The following is a 22,384-nucleotide window of genomic DNA, read 5'->3' on the forward strand; positions in this document are numbered from 1 at the left end:
TTTGCACCAGTCTATACTCCCATCAGCAGTGTGTAAAAGTTCCCATTGATACACTTTCTTGCCAATCATTGGCAAGGCTAGTCTCCTTAAAGTTTGCCTATCTGGTGAGTATTAAATGATCTCTCATTATGAGGTTGGCCTAGTCTTTTTTACTAAAAGTCTCCTTTATGTTTTATTTCTACTACTTGTCTCCCTGCCCCCTGTAAGTTCTAGATCCTTTTACACCTAAGGGGTTAAAGTGTCTACAGTATAGACATTGCATCTGATCCTCCCCTTCAGAAGCTGTTTAGTCTGTCTTGTCTTTAGTTTGGGTACTTTAATTCTAGCAGCTAATATACCCTTAATAAGTCGATGCAGGATGAATGGGTTATAGGTAACCATAGAATTCTAGCTTTATTCTAGACTTCAGCATGTTTCCTTAGAGCAAGGATTCTTAACGTGGAAATGAAACTGTATACTTGAATTTAATTAGTTGCCTTTTGGAATCCTATAAATTTTGTGCATTTAAAATCATTATTCTGAGTAGGGCTCCATAGACTCCATACAGCCAGAGGTTAACTATAGCTCAAAAAAGTTAAAGAACCTCAACCTTGGAGAAAATTATTTACCAGGTGGCTAAGACACGGATCTGGGAAATGAATTCCTTTGATGTCAGCTGAACAACTTTCAAAATACTCTTTCATTCCTTATTTGGAATGAAATTGCCTTCTGTTTTTCTGTCCCCAAGACGAGCTTACCAATGTTCAGAAGTAAACAGTTTGCAGTGAAAAGAAGATTTAGTGACTTTCTGGGTCTTTATGAGAAGCTTTCAGAGAAACACTCTCAGAATGGCTTCATTGTCCCTCCTCCACCTGAGAAGAGCCTAATAGGTAAGTCTGTGGTCTTTAATTCTGCTTAGGGTTTTTTCTTTGCATTCTTCTGCAGTATACTTTCTATTTAGTATTTGAAACTATTTCATACAACAGTGTAGAGTCTTGTGGTTGGAAAAGAAACATTTCCAGTGTTTTCCTGTAAGTCTCATGAGGTCTAGTGAAGTAGCAGGTTTTGACATGTTCTCTTTCCTTGGGCAAGGTAGAAGTCTCTGGTGTTAGCCTGGGGGGTGGGAGGAGGCGGTATTTGGATTGGCATCCAGGAGACTTAAATGATTGCTGTTCCTTCCAAATTGAAATGTAAATTGGATAGGGGTTGGGGGCAGGGAACCTCCTCATCATCCTCAGTTGATGTTTGATCTATACTCAGAGTCCCATGGTCCACCTTTTAGAAAGTATAGACTCTGCAAGCCCCAGAGTTTAGAGCCTTCATCATTTCAAGACTCCATGCTCATGACATGGAAGTGGTCTTTGGTTCTGTTTTGTGGTGCTATTCTCATTGCCTTTCCTCCTGTGGGCTTTTTTTACAGGTTTATTCTTTTCATGATGATGATTAATTATTTTTGCTTTTTAAATTCCATTCCAGGAATGACAAAAGTAAAAGTTGGGAAAGAAGATTCCTCTTCTGCAGAATTTCTTGAAAAACGGAGGGCTGCTCTAGAAAGGTAAGTGCCACACAACCATTTTCCTGAATAACATGGGAACTAGTGAGAAGCTGAAACCTTAGACTCAGTTGTGAGACATTCACTGGAATTAGTCGAGATGAGAAATTTGGGTGAATTAAAGATTCACACCTTCGTAATATGTCTAACTTTCCCTAAGTCTCTTACCTCCGCAGCTTAGGAACAGACCACCTTCTTTGCTTTCCCCATCCTGAATAGGCAGTCATACTCTCCTTGGACTGAGGTCTCTTTCTGGGCAGTTATTTTTCTTCCCTTTTTAGAGATGTGAAGAACATGAACTTGAATGTGCTTACAAGCCTTTATATGAAAGGGCCTTATCTGAGGACATTTCAAAGTAGTGAAAGTACATTGTAACCCTGCCGGCACTGTATGACACCCAAATCTGTGAGGCCAGCCTTACTAACCAATAACTGCTTACCCCATAGGTACCTTCAGAGGATTGTGAACCATCCTACCATGTTACAGGACCCTGATGTCAGGGAGTTCTTGGAAAAAGAAGAGGTTAGTATTGTACAAACTGAATTTTATAATTTATTGCTGTCCCTAGTGAAATGAAATTAGTTCATTCAACAAATATTTGAACACTTAACATGCATATAGACTAGTATCAGATTATATCCTAGTTTGTAAACCCCTATGAGTGACAAGTACTTTGCAACCTTTGAAAGAAAAGAAGCTCTGCCTGTAGTCAAAAGCAACTGGTTGTGGAGGTCACACTGCAACCTAGTTTTCTTACATATCAACACAGTGATCTATTTGGCAAGTCCTTGGCATGTCTTTCACAGGTTACTACTTGGCTCAAATTGAATACATTCTTTTGTGACAGAAGCTGAGGGGCATTGGTTCAAAACCAGTTACCACAAACCACAGAACTGCCATGTAGCAAAAGTGTTGATTCAAGTGGACAGTCTTTTTTTACAGGCTGTGTGTAGGCTATTCATGATTGTGAGAAATTGGAGATAGTCCAGTTGCTAACAATTGAAGAATTAAGTAGAACGTATCAATACAACAGATACTTTATTCTCATCATAAACAGAAAGTTTACAGAAATGTTTATATGTATTTGCTGGAAGCATATATTAAAAGAAATATAAAAGTGAAATATGCACACCCAGCTGGCATGGCTCAGCAGTTGAGCATTGATCCAGGAGATCTCGCGCAGTTCGATTCCTGTCAGGGCATGTGTCTAGGTTGCTGGCTCGATCCCTAGTAGGGGGCATGCAGGAGGCAGCCAGTCAATGACTCTCTCATCATTGATGTTTCTATCTCCCTCCCCCTGCCCCTTCTTCTCTCTGAAATCAATAAAGACATATTTAGAGGAAAAAAAAGTGAAACCTGAAACAGCATGAAAATGTAGCTGTAGAAATACATTAGTCATTAAAGATCCAAAGAAACACTAGAATAAAACAATGTTGTATTTCATAGGAAAGAAAACTAGAAGGAAATAAATGAAAGGGTGGGACTATCATTTTCTGTTTTTTGTTTTGTGTTTATTTTTAAATTTTTCTTTAATTTGCATATAGTGTATAGTATTCTAGTGAAGAAAATGCTACTAAGTATATGGGTATTTTTTCCCCAAAAAATGGAACTTTTTAATTAAAAATTCTGTCTAATGCTTTAAATCTTTTCATTCCTTCTCTGGGATTCCTAAGTCCATTCTTCCGTTTCACCCACTTACCCCCTTTGTTCCCCTAGATCAGGGTTTGTGCACAGTGGCACTGTTGACACTTTAAGGCTGGCTCATTCTTTGTTGTGGGGGCTGTCCTGTGCATTGTAGGGTTAGCAGGAAGCATCCCTGGCTCTATTCACTAGATGCCAGTAGCAACCCCCTTCCCAGTTTTAACCACCAAAATTCTCTCCAGACATAGTCAGATGTCCCCGTGCGGGGATGGGGATGGCAAAATAGCACCAAATTGAGAACTACTGCTCTAAATCTAATTTTTCAGCATGGTATACTATAATATATAGATTCTTCAGCATCCCTTAGGAAAGTACATGCCTTAGGCAAGTACTGAAAGTCGAACCAATCAAATTGTTTCTAAATATATGGCATGTTTGGCTTAATTAGGTCATCACTAAACGTAGCCTCAGTCAGATTAAATAACATTCCAGTCCTTGGATCTTTAATCACCAGGGAAAATCCAAATGGAATCATAGCACAACTTCAAAGACTTTCAAGACCTGAAGTCCAGATGTGTGCAGAGTATGCTAATCCAAAGGAACTTCTGACTTTTAACAAAAGCATACTTGATATTTAAGCACTTCATGCCTGGGTGGGTAGACAATCTCAACATGCAGTCACCTGGCCCCATAACATTCACACTATTTTCTGCACACAATATTAAAAGCAGAAAATTTTGCTAATTCTGTTCAGCATCATCCTTTGATTTTTCTTTCTGTATATGCTGGTGATAGATTTGTCTGCCTTTGAAAATAACAATCTACAGTTCAAACAATTTGTTTGGCAAGTTTTGGGCATGCCATCTGATGGATTCTAATTCTTCTGAACCTAAAATAGGGGCACCAGATAACTTGCCACCCCTGCCTTCTTGGTCTTATAGCTGCCACGTGCTGTGGGTACCCAGACATTGAGTGGCGCTGGTCTCCTCAAGATGTTCAACAAAGCCACAGATGCAGTCAGCAAAATGACCATCAAGATGAATGAATCAGACATTGTGAGTAGCCCGGTGCCTCTCAGCTTCCCCTGTTCCCTCAGGCTTATGGGTCAGAAGCCCTGAGGAATCCTAAAATTTCTGATGTTAGAGACTTTATTTTTAAGATAATTCAGTCCCTTTTTTAAAAACTCCTCCTAAGGAAAGACTGCACTCTGTACCTATGTGAGTAGCCTCCATTAAAGCTTTGGGCTTGTGTGTTTCAGTGGTTTGAGGAGAAGCTCCAGGAGGTAGAGTGTGAGGAGCAGCGCTTACGGAAACTGCATGCTGTTGTAGAAACTCTAGTCAACCATAGGAAAGGTAACAACCTCTGAAATGCACTTGGAGCTGGGGGAAATTGATGTCTCCAGTGAGCTGGGGAGGGAGGGCATGCTGTTCCCAAGCCTCTCAGCCACTCAAATTGAAATTCTCAGCCCACCTGGACCTTGATGTTCTGATCAAAAAGATATGCCCTGCATCTCCTGGCAGGAAACATGACTCAGCCACTGTGGGCATTGTACTTCCTACCTGGGAGGGGTGTAGGGAGCTGTTCCAGATACAACTAGACCTGGGACATGGGCTTCTGTTGTTATGATTGAGTTGGTGGCTTATATCCACAAAATGATGTCACACACTTTAGCTATGTGGTCAAATGAGCAATTTGTAAATTTAGAGAAACCGCGTATGTCTCCTAACCCTTCCTCACTTTTCTTTAGTGAGATTTGCTTAAGAGCTAGTGAATTTTGCCAAGTTTGAATGCTTTCCTTCTGTGCCTTAAGCATGCTGATCATCAGAAATCTAAACAGGCGAAAAAAAGCCATTAGAATGATACCAGTGCAAGGGTGGGCAAAATGTGGCCCAGCCCATGGGCCGTATCTGCCCAGGGCCTATTGCTGTGAGCTAGGAACAGTTTTTACATTTTTAAAGGGATGAGCAAAAAAAAAAAAAAAGAGAAAGAGAGCATGTAAGACCATATGTGGCCTGCAAAGCTTAAAATAGCTGGCCCTTTACATGAAAAGTTTGTCCCACTCTAGAATATGCCAGGCTGTACAGTGTGTGCATTATTTACTCTCATGCAGGCAGGCTTCTTACCAAGAGCTCTAACATAAATCAGAATCATTCCTTTGGCCCATTTGTATTAACTGGTCTCTGGCTCTTCAGGAATATTAGAGCTGCTTTTTCCAGGTGGACCTACCTAGTGAAACTCATGACAGCAAGTGCCTCTCCCTGCTCTTGTGACCAAGGTGCATTCCCCTCACTTTCTGAGTATAGTTGGCTGTGGTGTAAGTAACTGGGTTGCAAAGCCCACGTTGCAGGGGGCAACATTGCTGGAACATGCTGTGTACCAGCTGATGTGTCCCTTTTCTTTGTGAGATGAGAGGCCTCTGCTGTCTTCCTCCTTCCAGAGCTAGCGCTGAACACAGCCCAGTTTGCAAAGAGTCTAGCCATGCTTGGGAGCTCAGAGGATAACACGGCATTGTCACGGGCACTCTCCCAGCTGGCTGAGGTGGAAGAAAAAATTGAGCAGCTCCACCAGGAACAGGCCAACAATGACTTCTTCCTCCTTGCCGAGCTCCTGAGCGACTACATTCGCCTCCTGGCCATAGTCCGAGTAAGCTTCTGTTTCCTTTCCTCTTTCTCATCCCCTTGATTTAATTTATCTTACCTTTGCTCTTCCCCTTCCCAAGAATGTTTCATTCATTTTACCTCAAAATAGGTGTAACTTTCTATTCTTGAGAGAAGGTATCCTGTGAACTAAGAAATCCATTTAACTGTTAGCTAATTATCACTAAGTCATTTTGAGGCCCACAGCCAGTTTTTTAAGTGCATTGGGAGAAGAAATGCTCTTGAATGCCCAAGTAGGCCCCCTACTTATTGTTGAAGCTGGACAGGGCCCTCTATGTTCCTTTGTTCAAGCAAGGCTTATTAGAGACCTGCTGTCTTGGCGCCCTGGAGCAGTCATTTCCTCAGTCCTTTGGTCTTTGCCTCCTTAACAGTAAGCGGTGGCTTTGCCTTGGTAAGAGCTCTTGCTGGCTTCCACTTGTCTTCCAATGTGAGCAGTCAGGTAACTACACAGAACCAGCTTGGCATTGCATGGAGGAGTGTGGCCAGGGGGCTTAGAGCTTGTCACCAGAGCCCTTTGTGTGCTGTGCTGACCACACTGGTAACAACACTACAGCCTGCCCCTCAGGTCAAACACCTCACCTTTTCTCCTGGTGACCAGCACACTGGTTTCCCATGACATTTCAGAGCGTCCAGGAAGCTTCACTGAGCAGTGATACTAGCTCTCGCATGACCTCCCTGAGACAGAGGAGAGCCCTGTAAGGGCCTAATTCTGCCCCTGATCCACCTTGGGACCAGGATGTATGAGCCTCTGAACAGAGCCCCCCCCACTCCCCATCTCCCCCAGCAGGGAGCGCTTGTGCTTCCCAGAGCTGAGCTGCCCCCAGGGCTCTTACTTCCTCTCCGGTAGCCTTGCCTAATAGAGCCTGTGGGGTTGCTCATTGCCCTCTCGCTTTGCTCTTGGGTTTGCTAACTCCAGAGTGATAAGCTGGAAAAGTAACCTGCTTTGGAACTGTTAGAACTGGTCAGACTACTTAGACTGGAGCCATCCCAGGGAAGAGCGCTCTCTGTGGAACCCTTCACAGAGGAGCATTGTTTGGGATCCCTGGAGGACATAGTGCTTGGATATGATGCCTAGGCTGTGTGAGCCCCTATGGACGGGGTGAGAGAGGCCTCGCCTAGAGCTCCAGGTGCTAGGGCAGCAGGCCTTAGAGCACAGAGTTGCAAGCTGGGCTTTTCTCTGAGACTTTTCACCTGCCCTCCTTATGATCTTAACCTGGTGGTTAGATCAGAGCTAAGCAAATTACTTTTCCGCTCTTCCCTGAAGGTGGCGCTGCACCACTGTGAGCCCAGGGGATTAGGCTTGAGGCTTACTTGGATATGAGGTCACCCTTTACCTAATCCTTTCACTTTGAGCTGTTAAGAAATTTCAGGTGAGCCCCAGTGACACTGCTGGGGAAAGTGAATTTGGTGGCATCTCACTCTCTGAGGTTCAAGTCTTGGCAAAGCCCTGTACCTAGAAAACATCCAGGGAACTTGTGCAGGGAAGGGGAAAAAATGGAACAGGGCTGAGAGGATGGCCACAGGCACACATCTTTCACCCAGGCTGTCTCTGGAAGCCTGCAAAGCGAGTGGGGATGTGGGATAGTTTGGTTAGGCCTCTGGAAATCTTGATTGTGGTCAGGGGACTGGAACCATGGAAAAACAGCAAGTGGATTTTAGGGAGCTTTTTGGGACCCTTGATAGCCTAGAGCAATTGAGTGTACGAATGGGATGAAAGCGGTTTGTCCCTGTGGGTGGGGGCTTAAGTGTTTAAAGATCTTTTCAGCTAACCCTGTATACCAGTTGGGTGTCAGTTTAAAGGTTGCTTTCTTATGTTGGCCTTCCCTGATATATCTCCCAGGCTAAGCTAGGTCCCCAGTTTTATTATAGTACCCTGCTTGTTTCCACTGTAATCTGCATACTTGTAATTACTTATTGGTAATTATTAGTATATTGGTCTTTTCTAATAGAGTATAAGCTCCATGAAAGCAGAGCCATGTGTGTTTCATTCCCCACTGTATTCTTAGTTCCTGGCACATGGCAGGCACTCAGAAAGAGTGTGTAGATTCATGGACGGACTGATTTGAGGGAGGCCTTTTGGAAGCTATAGTACTGAGCACTGGCATCAGGCCACCTACTGTGCTCCCAGCCATCCAGCCTTGGGAGTGGCATGAAGCAGCATGGCGCTGGCCCACTGGAGGCTTGGAGAAGAGTCTTACTCTAGCTTGTGCTTTTTGACAAACTTCAGCTGGGCACTAACACTCGGCTGCAAAACCTGCCTTTGCTCGGTCCTCCCCTAGCCCAACTGCTGGGAGAGCCCCCCCAGGCAGAGCCAGCGGAGCTCCTGAGGGCTCGTTGTGCTCTTCCCCAACACCTCACCCCCACAGGCTGCCTTTGACCAGCGCATGAAGATGTGGCAGCGCTGGCAGGATGCTCAAGCCACACTGCAGAAGAAGCGGGAGGCTGAGGCTCGGCTGCTGTGGGCCAACAAGCCTGACAAGCTGCAGCAGGCCAAGGATGAGATCGTGGAGGTGAGACCCCGAGGCAGCCCTGCAGGGGTGTTTGCTGGTCCCTAAATGAGCCCAGGTCGCATTCCACCCAGATGCTCGAAACTCCACAGCAGGCAAGGGAGATGACTGAGTCTGAAGGATGGTGGCTTTTGAGAAGGAGTCCAGGCTCCTTGTGAGGCCTGGTCCTCTTCCTGTCCTCCCATTCCATCCAGACTTGGCAAATAATCTCTACTGGAAGGGTCCTGGCTGGGTCTTTGAAAAAGGTAATTCAGATACGCCCCCCCTGGTGAGAACTAAGTTCAGCTCTCTGGGACTCTCAGCCTTGTTGGTGAGCACCTAAACCAGAGCTCTGGAGTTAGCAGGGCTTTCCTAGATGCCAGGATTGGCCTGGGTCCCTGGCATCTCTTCCAGCCAGCCCCAAAAGGTGGCCCTCTGCTGGACTCTGACATGCTAAATCCCCTTATGGTATCTCATCTTACCCAGAGGGACAGACAGAATGACCAATTGAGATTTCATATAGAATTGCTGTCCAAGGCAAAAGCTAATGGTACTGTAATGTTAAGGGGTCCTTTTTTTCCTCTTTCTTCCCAGTGGGAGTCTCGGGTGACTCAGTATGAAAGGGACTTTGAAAGGATTTCAACTGTGGTCCGAAAAGAAGTGATACGCTTCGAGGTGAGATAGGGGATCTTCTCACAAGTGTGCAGTGCCTGCTTTAGTAGTGGTGTTAGTTTTGTCCGAGTCTGTTGAATAGAAAGACAGATGGAGCTGCCAGTGACTTGGATTTGTTGTGAAGATGTGTGGCTGTGTGCGTATGTGTGAGGGGTGTCTTTGTTTCATGTTTATATGTTTGTTCCTAAGGCAAAGTGGGTGTCCTACACTTGTTGCTGAACTAGAACAGTTAGATACAAAATAAAGCCTGTAGCTGTCATACACCCTCTGGTCCCCTGTCCTGTCTCCTCCCCTTCCCCACACCCTGCCATGCAAAAAAGCCTTGCGAGACCTTGGCAGAGGCTGTTTGGCTGGAAATTATAGCTATTTCAGCTGCTGGCTCTACTTCCTGGGCTGTCTATTTTCGGTATTGATCAGCAGTCATCAGCACCATCTTATCAAGAGGGGAAGCAGCACTGTCTGGGTGGTCAGTGTAGAATCCTATCTCCTATAGAAAGAGAAATCCAAGGACTTCAGAAACCACGTGATCAAGTACCTTGAGACGCTCCTGTACTCACAGCAGCAGGTATGTAAGATGCATGACTTGCATCCTCCACTGCGTTCTCCACAGACGAGCTGCATCTGTGGCTCTGTGGCAGGATGGACTGGCCCTGCTCCGGGGCACTGTGCCCTGCTATAATCACTGATTAAAAGTAGGCCCCATTGCTCTAACATGGAGCATCCAGTAGGGCCTTTTGCTAAGGAGGATTGCCTTAATCCTAAAGTGAGTTCGTTTTTAAGGACAAACTCCAACTATCCTCCCTTGAACCCCTTGATCAAATACCACCTAACCCTCTTGAGGCTGAGGCCCCAATTGGTATGTGGAACAATGGTCCCCACTGTGAGGAGCTAACTGAGATGGGCAAAGCTGTGGTCCCCACAGGGGTACTTCCCCGGGGACAGAACCAGGACTAACTTCAGAGATTATTCTGAGACTAGAGAGAGAGGGGGGCAGTGTGGCCCAGGGTCCACTCTTGGCCTAGCCATTTCCTCAGCTCCGCCTCACCTGAGGCCTCCCTTCGGGTAGCTGAGGCACTTGGGGAAGTGCCATGGCACTGTGCTTGCTCCCTCCAGAGCTCAGGCTCTGCCACTAGATGGGGGCACATGCTTATTGTCCCCACTTCTTTGCAGCTGGCAAAGTACTGGGAAGCCTTCCTTCCTGAGGCAAAGGCCATCTCCTAATGGACCAAGGACACCAGAGCCCACCTGCCTGACGCTGCCTTTTTATACACTGTCCTCCTCCACCTCTGCCGGACCCATGATGCATCCTGTCTAACCTGAGTTCACCTCCTCCCCGCCCCATGACCAGCTGTCCTATCATTCTAACCATTACTTCATTTAGCTTCCATATATATTTTCTTACCTGAGAGAATAGTTTCTTGCTTTAAGCAAAAGACCTATAATAGGTGGTGGAATTATGGGTTAGGGGTGGAGTAGTGATATAAATATATAAATACAAATGTATATTTTTCAGGATGTGGTTAGGAACTGGGAATAACGTTTTCTGTTACTCCTGATGGTGCCTGAAAAGATTATGTAATAAAATATTTTAAAATCAGGTCACATGACTCAGAATGGTGGTGCTTTTTCCTTTAGGCTGGGTACAGTTGGGAAGCAGGTCTGGAATACTCCTGACCAAGGCGCTGCCCAGGTAGAGGAAGTTTCTCTCCCCAGGAGCTCACAACCCTTTGCTGCTGCTTCCCTGTGGCACTGGAGCTTCCTTTTCTCCATCTACCACAGCGACATGTTCTAAGGGTCTCTTAATCTTTATTCCTACTTCTTTAGAGAAGGAGTTTTAAAGACGTCTCTTATAATAAGAGGGGCAAAACCAATTCTCCTGCAAAGGAGGAAAACTTTCTCTTTTATGGCTACCCTGTTTCCGTAAGCTGCCTAGGGCACTGAGTCGTGCCTTCTGGTAGCAGAGTTTTGGGTTCCGAACTTCTTTTAGCCACCCATCAACACCGTCCTGAAAAGTGTAAAGGACTGATAAGGAGTTAACTCTATCCCCATAGACAGGAGCCAGGCACTCTGTTTCTAGGTAAGATCATCCAAGAGTTCCTAAACCTCCTGAGGCTCCAAAATGCTTTACTGTCTGTGCCTAAGAGGGAGCATACCATCGAGAGGTCCCCAGCACGAGCTGAGGCCTTCAAAGGTGCCTCTGTGCTGGCCTGACCAGGGAGGCCCACAAAGATGCGCTGTTGCTGGGCTTTCCCTCAGCTGTTTAAGCTCGCTGGTCAGAGGGACTACCGAGCTGTTCTGTGGGCAGGGCTGGCAGACTGCCTACCGCTCCTAGCCACCCCCCCACCAAAGATGCCTCTGCCCCAGGCGCTCCAGACCTGCTCTGCCAGGTATTTTTTGTGGGTGGTTAAAGTTTGGGGAGGGGCAGCCTGAGGCAAGAAAATGCAGTAAACAACACTGATTTCCCTGACACCAGCCTGAGGGTGATGGGGGGGGGGGGGGTGCTAGTGCCTGCACTTGGTTTTTTCCAACAGGTTGATTTTTTTTTTTAATCACTCAATCTCTTTCTCCCCCCCCCCCAGTATTCTTGTTACCACCTTTGATTTTATCCTTGCAATCTTATATGCTTGCTTTGGCATAGTTGTAATAACATACACATAGAATATTTTGTATCCTGCTTTTATCATTCAACACTGTATATATGATAAGCATTTTGTCTGTATTGTTATGTAGCTGCACAAACTTTGTAAGGCTGTGTCATTGCAAGGCTTCCTCAGTGACTGTACCATAATTCTGACTCATCCCTTGTTGTTGGATTCTTGGTTTGTCTGCTAACTTTTTACATTTTAATATAATTTCAAACTTACAGAAAAGTTACAAAGAACTCCAACATATTCTTTACCCAAATTTCCCAAGTATTTACATTTTACCAGATGCTTTATGACTTAATGATTTGCTGTATCTATTTTTGCATGTATTTTCTGAGTCATTTGAGAGTAAGTTGCAGACATTGTATCCTTTTATCCCCGAAACTTCAGTATGCCTTTCCTTAAGAACAAGGACATTCTCTCATAGTTTATAATCTAAGTATAGTTATCAAAATCAGGAAGTTTAACACTGATGTAATAACTGTTATCTAACCCGTGGTCCGTATTTAAATTCTGTCATTTGTCCCAGTATGTCCTCTATAGCAATTCCCTTTTTCTTGGTGCAGGGTCATATGTTACATTTCATTGTAACACATGGTTACACATGTCCCTGAATCTGAAGAATACAGGCCAGGTGTTTTGTAGAATGTTCCTCAGTTTGGATTGGTCTCCTGGTTCCACATGACTAGACTAGAGTTTTGTATAAGGGGCAGGAACAGCACTGACGTGATACAGATTGTCCCATTAATGCTGAAGTTAACTCAGATCACTGGGTTAAGCTGATGTTTCCAGGTTTCTCCATTTTAAATTTACTGTTTTCCCCTTTGTAATTAACAGGTAATTTGTGGGGAGATCCTTTGAGATCATGTAAATATTTTGCTCCTCATCCAATGTGACTTTCTAATTCTATAAGTCTACATTTATTGGTTGCCATTCTTCTTCTTTTTTAATATATTGTATTTTATTTCAGAGAGAGGAAGGGAGAGGGAGAGAGAGAAATATCAATGATGAGAGAGTCATTGATCCGCTGCCTCCTGCACGCCCCCCACTGGGGATCGGGCCTGAAGCCCCAGCATGTGCCTTGACCGCGATTGGAACCGTGACCTCCTGGCTCATCGGTCCATGCTTAACCTCTGAGCCACGCCGGCCGGGCACTAATTCTAAAGAAAAGTATCTTTTGCCTTGCCAGGTATCTCAGTTGGTTAGAGCATCGTCCCCAATACACCAAGGTTACAGGCTCAATCCCCGGTCTGCGCACATGTAAGAATCAGTCAATCAATGCATAAATGAGTGGAACAGCAAATTGACCTTTTTCTCTCTCTCCCTCCCTTCCTCCCTCTCAAATCAATAAACTAAAAAACAGAGTATCTTTTCTCTTAATCTGCTTGTTTACCAATATGGATGATTGGATTCCTATTTACTCAAAGTTGCAAGTCATTGTTTTGATTTATTTTGATTTTCAATCCATCCCAGATTTCTAGCAGGCTCTTGTGTCTTTTAAACATGTCCTCTTCATTTTTTGAACACTTTCTTACTTTCTGGTTTGACAAGCTGTTTCAAGCTTATCTTGTATCTTCCCTGCCCCAGCCCTGGAATCAGCCATTTCTCCAGGGAGTCTTGAGTCCTTTTCATGAGAATTATATTTAGAAAACAAGATGTGGGTGCTGAGTGTGTACATTGCTACTGGAGTGTCACTGCTTCTAGGCCCAGCCAAAAGAGCAAAGAAATAAATATAAAAGCTACACAGAAATATCAAGAGAGAGATGACAAAAATGAAGAATTAGATATTAAAAATTATGAATTCACACTGATACTTCCAGCCTAGCTCCATAGGGTTTATTCCGGTTGTCTTCCTTTTCCATATTTGTAACTCTCCTCTCCAAAGAAACCTAATGTAAAACTCTTTCCTTGCTTTGTTATGCTTAATGTCCCATCCATTGATCATCTTGATGTAAATCTGTTTTCATTATTTCCTTAGGATGGTTTCAGAACTTCCTCCTCCGCCTCCTGCATCCGAGGCTGGCAGGGCCCGGTGTCTTGAGGGCCCGTGCGTTCCTGTGCAGAGCTTGTAGACATGAAAATCAGGCAGGCCAGTGGGGTTTGGAATACTGAGTCAGAGGCCTGGACGGGGTAGAGGTACGAAAGAAGGAGTCACTCCACCTGGGGCCTCGGGAAGAGATCTGTGGAGAAGGGGATGCTTGCACTGGGCCTTATAGGTGAAGAGGTGGTTGCTCCTCCTACGGGACCATTCTGCCTTCCTGTGTCCCAGCAGTGGGAGGTGGGCACATCTAGGGAGATGCAGGTGCTCGGGGTGGCCAGCATCAAGTCGTTGGGTGGCCGACAGAAAGGGATGAGCAGGAGCCAGGTCACATAGTGCCTGATGTGACTTTTGGGGCACTTGGAACATTACCGCGGAAGTGTGGGGAGCTACCGAGTGACAAAGGAAATAAAATGGTCATAGTTGTGATTTGGACATATCAGAAGGTTTGAGAGTGGAGGCAAGGAGAGCAACCAGGCTCACCCAGCCAGCTGGAGAGGGCAGTAGAAATGGGGTTGGAGCTCAGGGGAGACGTTTGGGAGGTGATGGAGCCCCTGGGACCTGGTTTCCAAAGGGAGGAGAAAGCAGGAACTCACATGACCTGCAGGTGCAGGTTTCTGGTGAGGATTTCACAGTAAACAGTGAAGCCCTTCGTTACAGGTAACCAGGAGGCCAAATGGGTTTGGAGCAGTTGAGAGGGCAAGCAGTGGGGACAGCAAGTGCTGACCCTGTGGTATAAGCGGCTCCTCTGAGTGGGAAGAGAGACCATGCTGAGAGGTGGGGAGATGCAGAGTGAAAGAAGGCTTCATTTTATCTAAAGGTGGGTCAGACTTAGCGTGTTAGTAAAAGGAGAGAAAGGGAATAGCCAGCAGAGCCATGTCTGGGAGCAAATGCACAGAGTAGGGAGCGGGAAAGATGGGGTGGGGTGGGGCAGAGAGTAAGGTCTCCTGCTTGACACTTGTCAGACAGGGATTCTTGTGAACCTATTTTGAGCCAAGTGGTTTAGAGAAGAGGTGTGGAGATGAGTCTACACTTCCTCTGCTCCCTCTTGGGTTATTTCCCCTCAGAATCTTCTGGGCTCTTGAGTCCTAAAGATGAAGACTTAGAGCTGGAGGGACCCCAACATTCAGTGCTGGTATTCAGTGACACAATACATGAGAGAAGTCGAAATGATAGGAAAGGGTCACTTATACCTAGATATTTGTAACTTGGAACTCTTTCCAGATTTCCATTCTGGATGCATCTGTAGCTGGGAACCCTAAAGAAAATAATGCCTTTGCAGCTCAAGTTTTAGAAAGGGAGAGAAGATAATGGAAATCTTCTGGGGTGGTGCCAGCAACTGGTTGAGAGCATGGTGATGGAAGGAGTGTCCTTTGCTGAGTGTGGTTCGGGCCCGCACGGATTGAAGACCATGGATTTTGAGGGACATCAGGCCATGGTGGGATTTGGTGACAGGAAGGAAGGGGAAGGTATGATGATCCCTCCCTGAGCAGAGGACACACCTTTGCTGCAATTGGCATATGCCTGAGCCGAATTCTTTGTCTTCTTAGACACTGGCTAATACTCTCTGCTCCAAATTTGGGTAGAGTCAGGCCTGAGCTGAGAGTTGGAAATAGATGAGGATTACTCATCCCTGTCTTCTGGTCCCCAGGACCGTGCGTACTGGCACGTCATCTGCCAGTGTCTTGCGATCCATTTGTGTGGTTTCACATTGGCTCTCTCTGTCAGACAATAAACTCTGAAGTGGTACATCTTTTTATAACTCCTGGCCCTGGCAAAGATTTGGGCTCAGAATAGATAACTATTGAATGTCCCAAATAGATAACTAGTGCCAAAGAGATAACAGTTGAATGTTCACCAATTGCACACTCTGCTATCTGGCATTCACAGCCTTCTGAGAGGACCCCAGCTCCCCTTCCCCTCTTTATCTCCTAGTCTTCCTAACCATGCTGACACCTCGTGGACACTGATTCCAAACATGTTCTTTCCTTTCTCACTTCATGTGGCCTAAGGAGCCTTCATTAGTGGTAGGCTTTGTCTCGGAAATACCCTATCCCAGCTCCCATCCCTCTCTCCAGTCTCACAAGTACACCTGTCTGAAACAGTCAGCAATATTGTGGATAGGAGTGTCGGTAGATAGAGATGCAGGGCATTGGCCAATGTATCAGAAGACTGTCCCATAGACACCTCTAGATACCAAGTCCATGAAGATGACTATGCAAAGATGCCCATCATAGCATTATTTACAGTTGTGAAAATTAAAGTCAGTCGAAATGTACAGCAGGAAGGGATTAAATGAATTATGGTACATAATACAATTGAATATTATACAGTCCTTGGAAATGATTTATAGCTATATTCATTGACAAGGAATACATATATTTGAGTGAAAAAAGTAGGTTATAGAATTACATGGATGGTGTGGTCCATGTTTATATAAAATTATATATATATGTATGGGAAGGATGTTGACTGAATTTTAACTATGGTTGCCTCTAAGGATGGAATTCAGCATGATTTAACATTTTTATACCATTTTATGTTGCTTTGAATTTCTATGTATTATTTTATAATCATAAAAAATAAAGCTATTTTTATTATGGGAAAACAATCCAGTGCAACCTCTGCGGCCTACTTTATATGTACTTTCTCCCAGGAGCTTTCTTTGATTCACTTTCCGTCCCACCCCCAGACTGGAATGGGAGCCCTGCCTACTTTATAGCTCTTGGCAAGGCAGTGTCCTCCTCCTCTTAAACCTGTGGTCTTTCTCACCCTTTGTGTAATGTGATCTCCCAGATGTAGCCTCCTAGTCTCAACTCCTTAAGATCATGAACTGCTAGCCCTCCCGTCCTTGTTCTTACTCATCTGGGGGCCTTCCCCCACCCCCAAAGGCACCCTGAGCGGCAGTGACTACCCTTAGGCTCTGGTGATTATTGTTTTATGGGCCTAAGGGCCCAAATCTTGGGGTTTTTAAAGAGATTCAGAAATCAGGCCTGATTTGGGGTTCAGTAGGCCTTGCTCTGGTTGGCAGGATTGGTGTTCAGGTGTCCAGGTGGGGCCTGCAGGCTAGGAGGTGACAACCACCTGCCACATGACTTACCTCCTCTTTGCCCTCCTTGTCTCTTGTGGAAATGCCCCACTGGCTGTGATAACCAAACCTTAGGGGCAGAAAGCCCGTCTCCACCCCATCCCCAAGGCTGCTCAGAGGAAGCGCTGCTCACATCCATAGGATGTACTTTATCTTAGTCCAGGAAAACCCACAGAAAAACCGTGTTCAACCTAAGATAGGACCTTCCTCTAAAGGGATGTGACGACTGTTTCCAAATGAATGCCACCTCCTAGCTCCAGAGCATTCAGCTTCCTCTTTCATTTTGAGTGACAGTAGTGAAAACCAAGGGGCCCAACCAGCAGTTCACTCCATGGGAACATCAGCAGCCTCAACCAGAAAATGATAAGGCACCTGGCAGCCAGGAACATGTACGGGGGCGGATCCAGGCTGCCCGATACTCCCTCCCCACCCGGGAACCTAAGGGTAAGAGCTGCCATGTGCCAAACACCTACTGTGTGCCAGTGTGCTCTACCAGGTGGGCATCATCTCCATTCAAAGACTGAGGCTTAGAGAACTTGAGAAGCTTGCCCAAGGTGACGCTCCAGAGCTGCTTGTCTCAGCTTGTCTGCCATACCATATCCCACAGGATCCACAGGGGTAGACAAGAGGAACCTAGACATTAACCCACTAAATCCATAGAATAGGCCTGTGAAGGATAAGCTACCCACCTGACCTTGTAGGCATCTGAGCTTCTGACCCCTGTGAGATACTCTCCCAGACATGCAGTGTGTGGCCCAGTCTAGTAGCAGGAGCAGAAGCTGGAAGACAAAGCAGCAGCTTGAGCAAATAGCTGGGGACCATTAATGGCAGAGCCTTAAAAATAACACTTGCCAAGAAACCACAGGCAGCACCCAGGGCTAGAGCGGGAGGCGAGGGCACTTCCATTCCAGACTGAGGCCTGGGGCTGCAGCTCCTCCTGGCCTTTGGCCTGACTGTCCTGTTGTCCTCAGGTGTTGGTACCACAGCTCTCTTCACAATAACCTCATGACTTGAGGGTACCTGTGTGCATCTTTGTTCATTGAACCCTAGTGCTGGGCACAGCAGAGGGCCTGGTGGGTTGGTCCACTGACACACCACTCCAAGGAGCGCTGTTGTTGTAGCATCAGAACCCCACCCCCTCCCCGGGAGCCGTGCTGCCTTGGATGCCGGGTGGCTGGGGTCACTGCCAGCTCCCCGGGCTCCAGCCCTAGCTCATGTAGTCTGAAGCAGCTGAGCTGACTCTTGTCTGGGCAGGGGGCAGGTGACTCCTAGGAGTAACACTGCTGGCTGAAGCCTGGGGGCTGGAGCCTACCCCGAATCAAACTTTGCTTTCAGGGTGGTTAAATAACAAGGATAGTTGCTAATTTACACCAATCTCCACTTCCAATTTATTCTTTTATTTTATTTTGGTTGCACAATATTGAGAAAATCAGGAAAATCCTGATCACAGTTAATTATTATTTTATTATTATTATTTTCAATATATCTTTATTGATTTCAGAGAGAGGGAGAGGGAGTTGAACTATCAATGATGAAAGAGTCATTGATTCGGTGCCTTCTGCACACCCCCAAATGGGGATTGAGCCTGCAACCCGGGCATGTGCCCTGACCAGGAATCAAACCATGATCTCCTGGATCCTAGGTCGATGCTCAAATGCTGAGCCACTCCCAGCCAGGCAATATTTTTAAACCTTTCCATCTCAGGATACTGAAAGAGGAATAGTAGCATTTGTTTTTGTTTCAGTAACAATATATAGGATGAAGCATGGAATTGCCAATAGTCCACAGTTTTGGTCTACAAAACAGCAAATTCATATACCTCAGTCAAATAATAGCATTCATTTACTGTGTGCCAGGCCCCATGCTAAGCACTTTCAAACCAAGATGTCAGTTAATCCACACAACTCTCCCCTTGTACAGATAAGGACCCTGAAGAGAGGGAGTGGTACGAATTTGCCCATGTGACCAGAGCCATTCTGGATGGAGCAGTTCAGGCCCAGCCTTGCTCAGGCAGCCCCTGGGGGCTGGGTCCCCTCCAGGCCAGTCCACCTCTGGCCTTGTTCCTCTGGCCACCAGCCTGGAGGAAAGAATCCAGCCTCTGTGCCCAGCAGGCAACGTGGAGGAGCTGTTTGTTTTCTTAACAGGGTTAACCAAACCTCCTAAGCAGTTGCAGCCCAGCAAAAGTGGTGCCAGTGAAAGGGGCTTTGTGTGATGGCAGCAGGAGGGCCAGGGCCCAAGCTGGGGCCAGGAACAGGGATCCAGCCCACCTGTGACCCACCCTGCCACCAGCTCTCCTCCACTTGGGGCCTGTCATGGGGGACACCTCCACCCCCAACCCTTCCTGCTCTGTGCTTGGGTCTCCATCCTTGTCTCCAGGCTCCACATCTGCACAGTGAGGGGAGAGTCACCCAGCTCCCTGACAGGGCTGCTGTGGGGCTCAAGAGACCAATGTCTACAATGTGGTCCCCAAACAGGAGAGTCAGCATCACTGAGCACTTGTGAGGCTCCATGCCAGGCCTATGCACTCAGAAACCAGGTCAGGGCCCTCTGAGATCTGACAGGCCACATTGCTGATGATGATGCTTGCTGAAGTTGGGGAACCACTGCTCTATAATCTGATCTGGAAACACCCCAGCCAAGAAAATGTGACCAACTAGTACTTTTAACCAACTTTCCCCCAGAAACTTAGACATTAAATTCACATGTTAGAGTGTAATAGAGAAAAGACAAGGATTTGTCCAGTAAAACAACTCCTTCTAAAAATGGAAGTCACTTTGAAGGGGTCCACACCCATCATATAGAGCCTGGAACTCAGCTCAGTGTTCATACACGGAGCTGGCCAATGCTTAGACTACAGAAAATAAACTTTTCCTTAGACCGTAATAACTGCTTTGGGATTTCCATCATCTCCCTTCAGTAAACTATTTTCCATAACTTGTTCTCCCTCCCAAAAGGCATCTTAAATGGATATGGGTTTTCTTCAGGAATCTTCACTTGAGCACCATGGAATGCTGTGGAATTTTATAAATGAGTCGCAGCAAATCTCCCTGTGTATAAATGGTGATGGAAAAATATAAAATAGATTTTAAAAAATCTCCCTGTGTAACTAGTGATGAAAATCTAGTGATTTGAAGCTTCTCAGGAACACCAGAAAATTAAGCAGTTATCAAGGTGGACAACAATCTGGGGGGAGACAGAGATCGAACTCTGAAGGTGTGAAGAGCATGCCTGTTATCCCCATGCTCGCCTTCCTCTAAGAACCCTTTGGCAACCCCTGCTCTCTTCCTGCCTCTCTCCCAGGCCTTCCCTAGCCTTTCCCAACACCCCTCTCCCCCATTCATTCATACATTCTTTCAACCAACAAATGTTTTTTGAGTGTCTATTACGTGCTTGGCACCATGGTGGCAAACACTGACAAGACCGACCAGATCCCTGGCCTAATGGCTCTCAGAGTCCAGGAAACCAGGGAGACACAATAAACAGTAGCTACATTTTGGAATAATTGCATAGATAGGATGATATGATAAGGTGATCAGGAAGGAAGGCAGTTTTAGGCTAAGTATTAGAAGTTTTAGGCTAAATCTATCAGGTGACAAGTCAGGGGACAGTGTTCAGGGAGATGAATCAGCAAGTACAAAGGCCCTGAGGCGGGAAAGAGCTCATTAGGTTTGAAGAACTAGAAGAAAGTCGCTGTGTCTGGAACCTGGTGAAGAGGGGAGGAGAGGAGAAATAGAGGCTGGGCTGGGTCATTTAGAGCTCTAGATTGTGGTGGGGAGAGTGGATTTTGTTCTAAGTGCAGTGGGAAGCCTTTGGAAGGTTTTAAGCAGATGCCTTGATAATTTGTGCTGCTCAGTAGAAAATGGAGTTTGTATGGAGGGAGGCATGGAAAAACAGGGAGATCCATTTGAAGACTGGCAGTTTTCCAGGTGGTAGAAATAGAGACAGAGGGGAAAGCAGCCATTAGGATGGATAACTAAGAAATGTAGAGGTCTGGAGGTCCCAGAAGAAGACTTCTGGACAGCAGGACAAGCAGAGCAGGGTCCCTGTGTTACAGAACAGTAAGAAGCTAGGAAAAGTCCAGGACAAGCAGAATAGGGAAACTAAGTTCAACAGCAGTTTGCAGCCACCTAGTAAATCCTATCTTCCCTAAACTAAGGACACCTAAGAGAATAAATGGTTTTCACTCTCCTCTCCAACCACAGGGTATATAGCTTAAATCACTCTACTCAGGGAGACAGATAACAGAAATCCAATTAGTGCCATTTGCCAGCCACACCCAAGGACAGACAAATTAAGAGAATAAATCTCATTTTTGGTACATTAGCATAAAGTTGATAAATATTCTATTGATTCTCCCCTAAGACTTCCCCTAAACACTCAGCCTTTAAAACCCCTAAAAACCAAGGTCCCAGGGTGCTCTCCCTCCAGGGAACACACCCATGCCATTCCCTTCCCCCTCTCCTTCCCCGACAGGCATGTATCCCCTAACCTCTAAGGAATCCCATGGGACTTGCAACCGGGAAAGCAATGGGCAGCAGCAGCTCATGGGGGCTAACCTGAACCTGTCTCCAAAGCCCCCTTTTCCTCTGACTTCCCAGTGAGCCAGGGCAGCCCAGCCCAGGCTCTCCTGTGGCTGCTTCTATGCCCTTCCTTATTTCACTGTCCTGAGTATATTTTTGTTGTGGGCAATAAATTCTTGTTTGCTTTTCTACACTTTGTCTCTTGATGTAAATCTTTCCTTCAAGAAGACAAGACTCAGCCCCAGCTGGTTTGCTCAGTGGTTAGAGCATCAGCCTGTAGACCAAAGGTCCCAGGTTCAATTCCAGCCAAGAGCACATACCTCAGTTGCAGGCTCCATCCTCAGCCCCAATTGGGGGGGGGGGTGCAGGAGGCAACCAATCAATGTGTCTCTCTCACATCAGTGTTTCTTCCACTCTCTCTGAAAAAGCAATGGAAAAAACATCCTAGGGTGAGGATTAAAAAAAAATAAAATAAAAGACTCATCTCACCAGTAAACCTGAATGATGGGGGCCCCAGAGTGTAAAGGAGGAAATGAAACCCCAGCACTTCTCCTTACGGTGGATCGTTTCCCTTCCAGGGAGTTCCAGATTCTAGGGCCCTTGTGAGGATGGAATTTGGAAGATGAAAGTGTGGGACATAGTATTGGGGAGACTTGCTTTTCCCATTTTGGGATCATTCCCTCAGCCTCTGTGGGGGCAAAGCTGGGAATGGAGAGTTTCTGCTCCAGCTCAGAAGCACCTCTGCACTAGTTCAGAATGGAGTGAGTCGGAGGTTCCCCAACCGCACTCCCTAAGAAAGGTGCTCTGCTTCCTCCTTCCACCACAAGGCCTCGGGCAAGGTGTGAGCCCTTGCAGGCAGGGCCATCCCTGCCTCCACCACCCTCCAAGGCCTCTGTAGGAGAAGTCAATGGAGTGGACTCTACTGAATGAAATAGCTCCCTCCTGGCTGGGGGGGGGGGGGGGCGAGAGGTAGGAGCAGAGATCCGTTTTATCACAGGGAGTGAGAGTTATGGATTAAATCCTGCCACATACCCAGGAAGACCCTGCCCGGAGGTCACCTTCCGTCTATTTCCCTGCACACCAACACCACCCACCTATACCTCCCG

General features: G+C 46.2%; 1 protein-coding gene across 1 annotated transcript in view; it reads left to right on the forward strand.

Moving 5' to 3' along the window:
• The window catches only part of SNX1 (sorting nexin 1), a 38,102-nt gene extending 27,517 nt beyond the window's left edge, over positions 1-10,585 (forward strand). Inside the window, exons 6-15 of the mRNA XM_081139600.1 lie at positions 728-869; positions 1,456-1,534; positions 1,978-2,053; positions 4,114-4,227; positions 4,431-4,524; positions 5,610-5,815; positions 8,196-8,339; positions 8,910-8,990; positions 9,481-9,552; positions 10,158-10,585. Coding sequence (XP_080995726.1) covers positions 728-869; positions 1,456-1,534; positions 1,978-2,053; positions 4,114-4,227; positions 4,431-4,524; positions 5,610-5,815; positions 8,196-8,339; positions 8,910-8,990; positions 9,481-9,552; positions 10,158-10,208 — 1,059 coding nt within the window. The 3' untranslated portion in view covers positions 10,209-10,585. The remainder of the gene's footprint in view (positions 1-727; positions 870-1,455; positions 1,535-1,977; positions 2,054-4,113; positions 4,228-4,430; positions 4,525-5,609; positions 5,816-8,195; positions 8,340-8,909; positions 8,991-9,480; positions 9,553-10,157) is intronic.
• Positions 10,586-22,384: the final 11,799 nt, after the last annotated feature.

Source organism: Miniopterus schreibersii, assembly GCF_964146895.1.
Source record: "Miniopterus schreibersii genome assembly, chromosome: 1".
Taxonomy (NCBI): domain Eukaryota; kingdom Metazoa; phylum Chordata; class Mammalia; order Chiroptera; family Miniopteridae; genus Miniopterus; species Miniopterus schreibersii.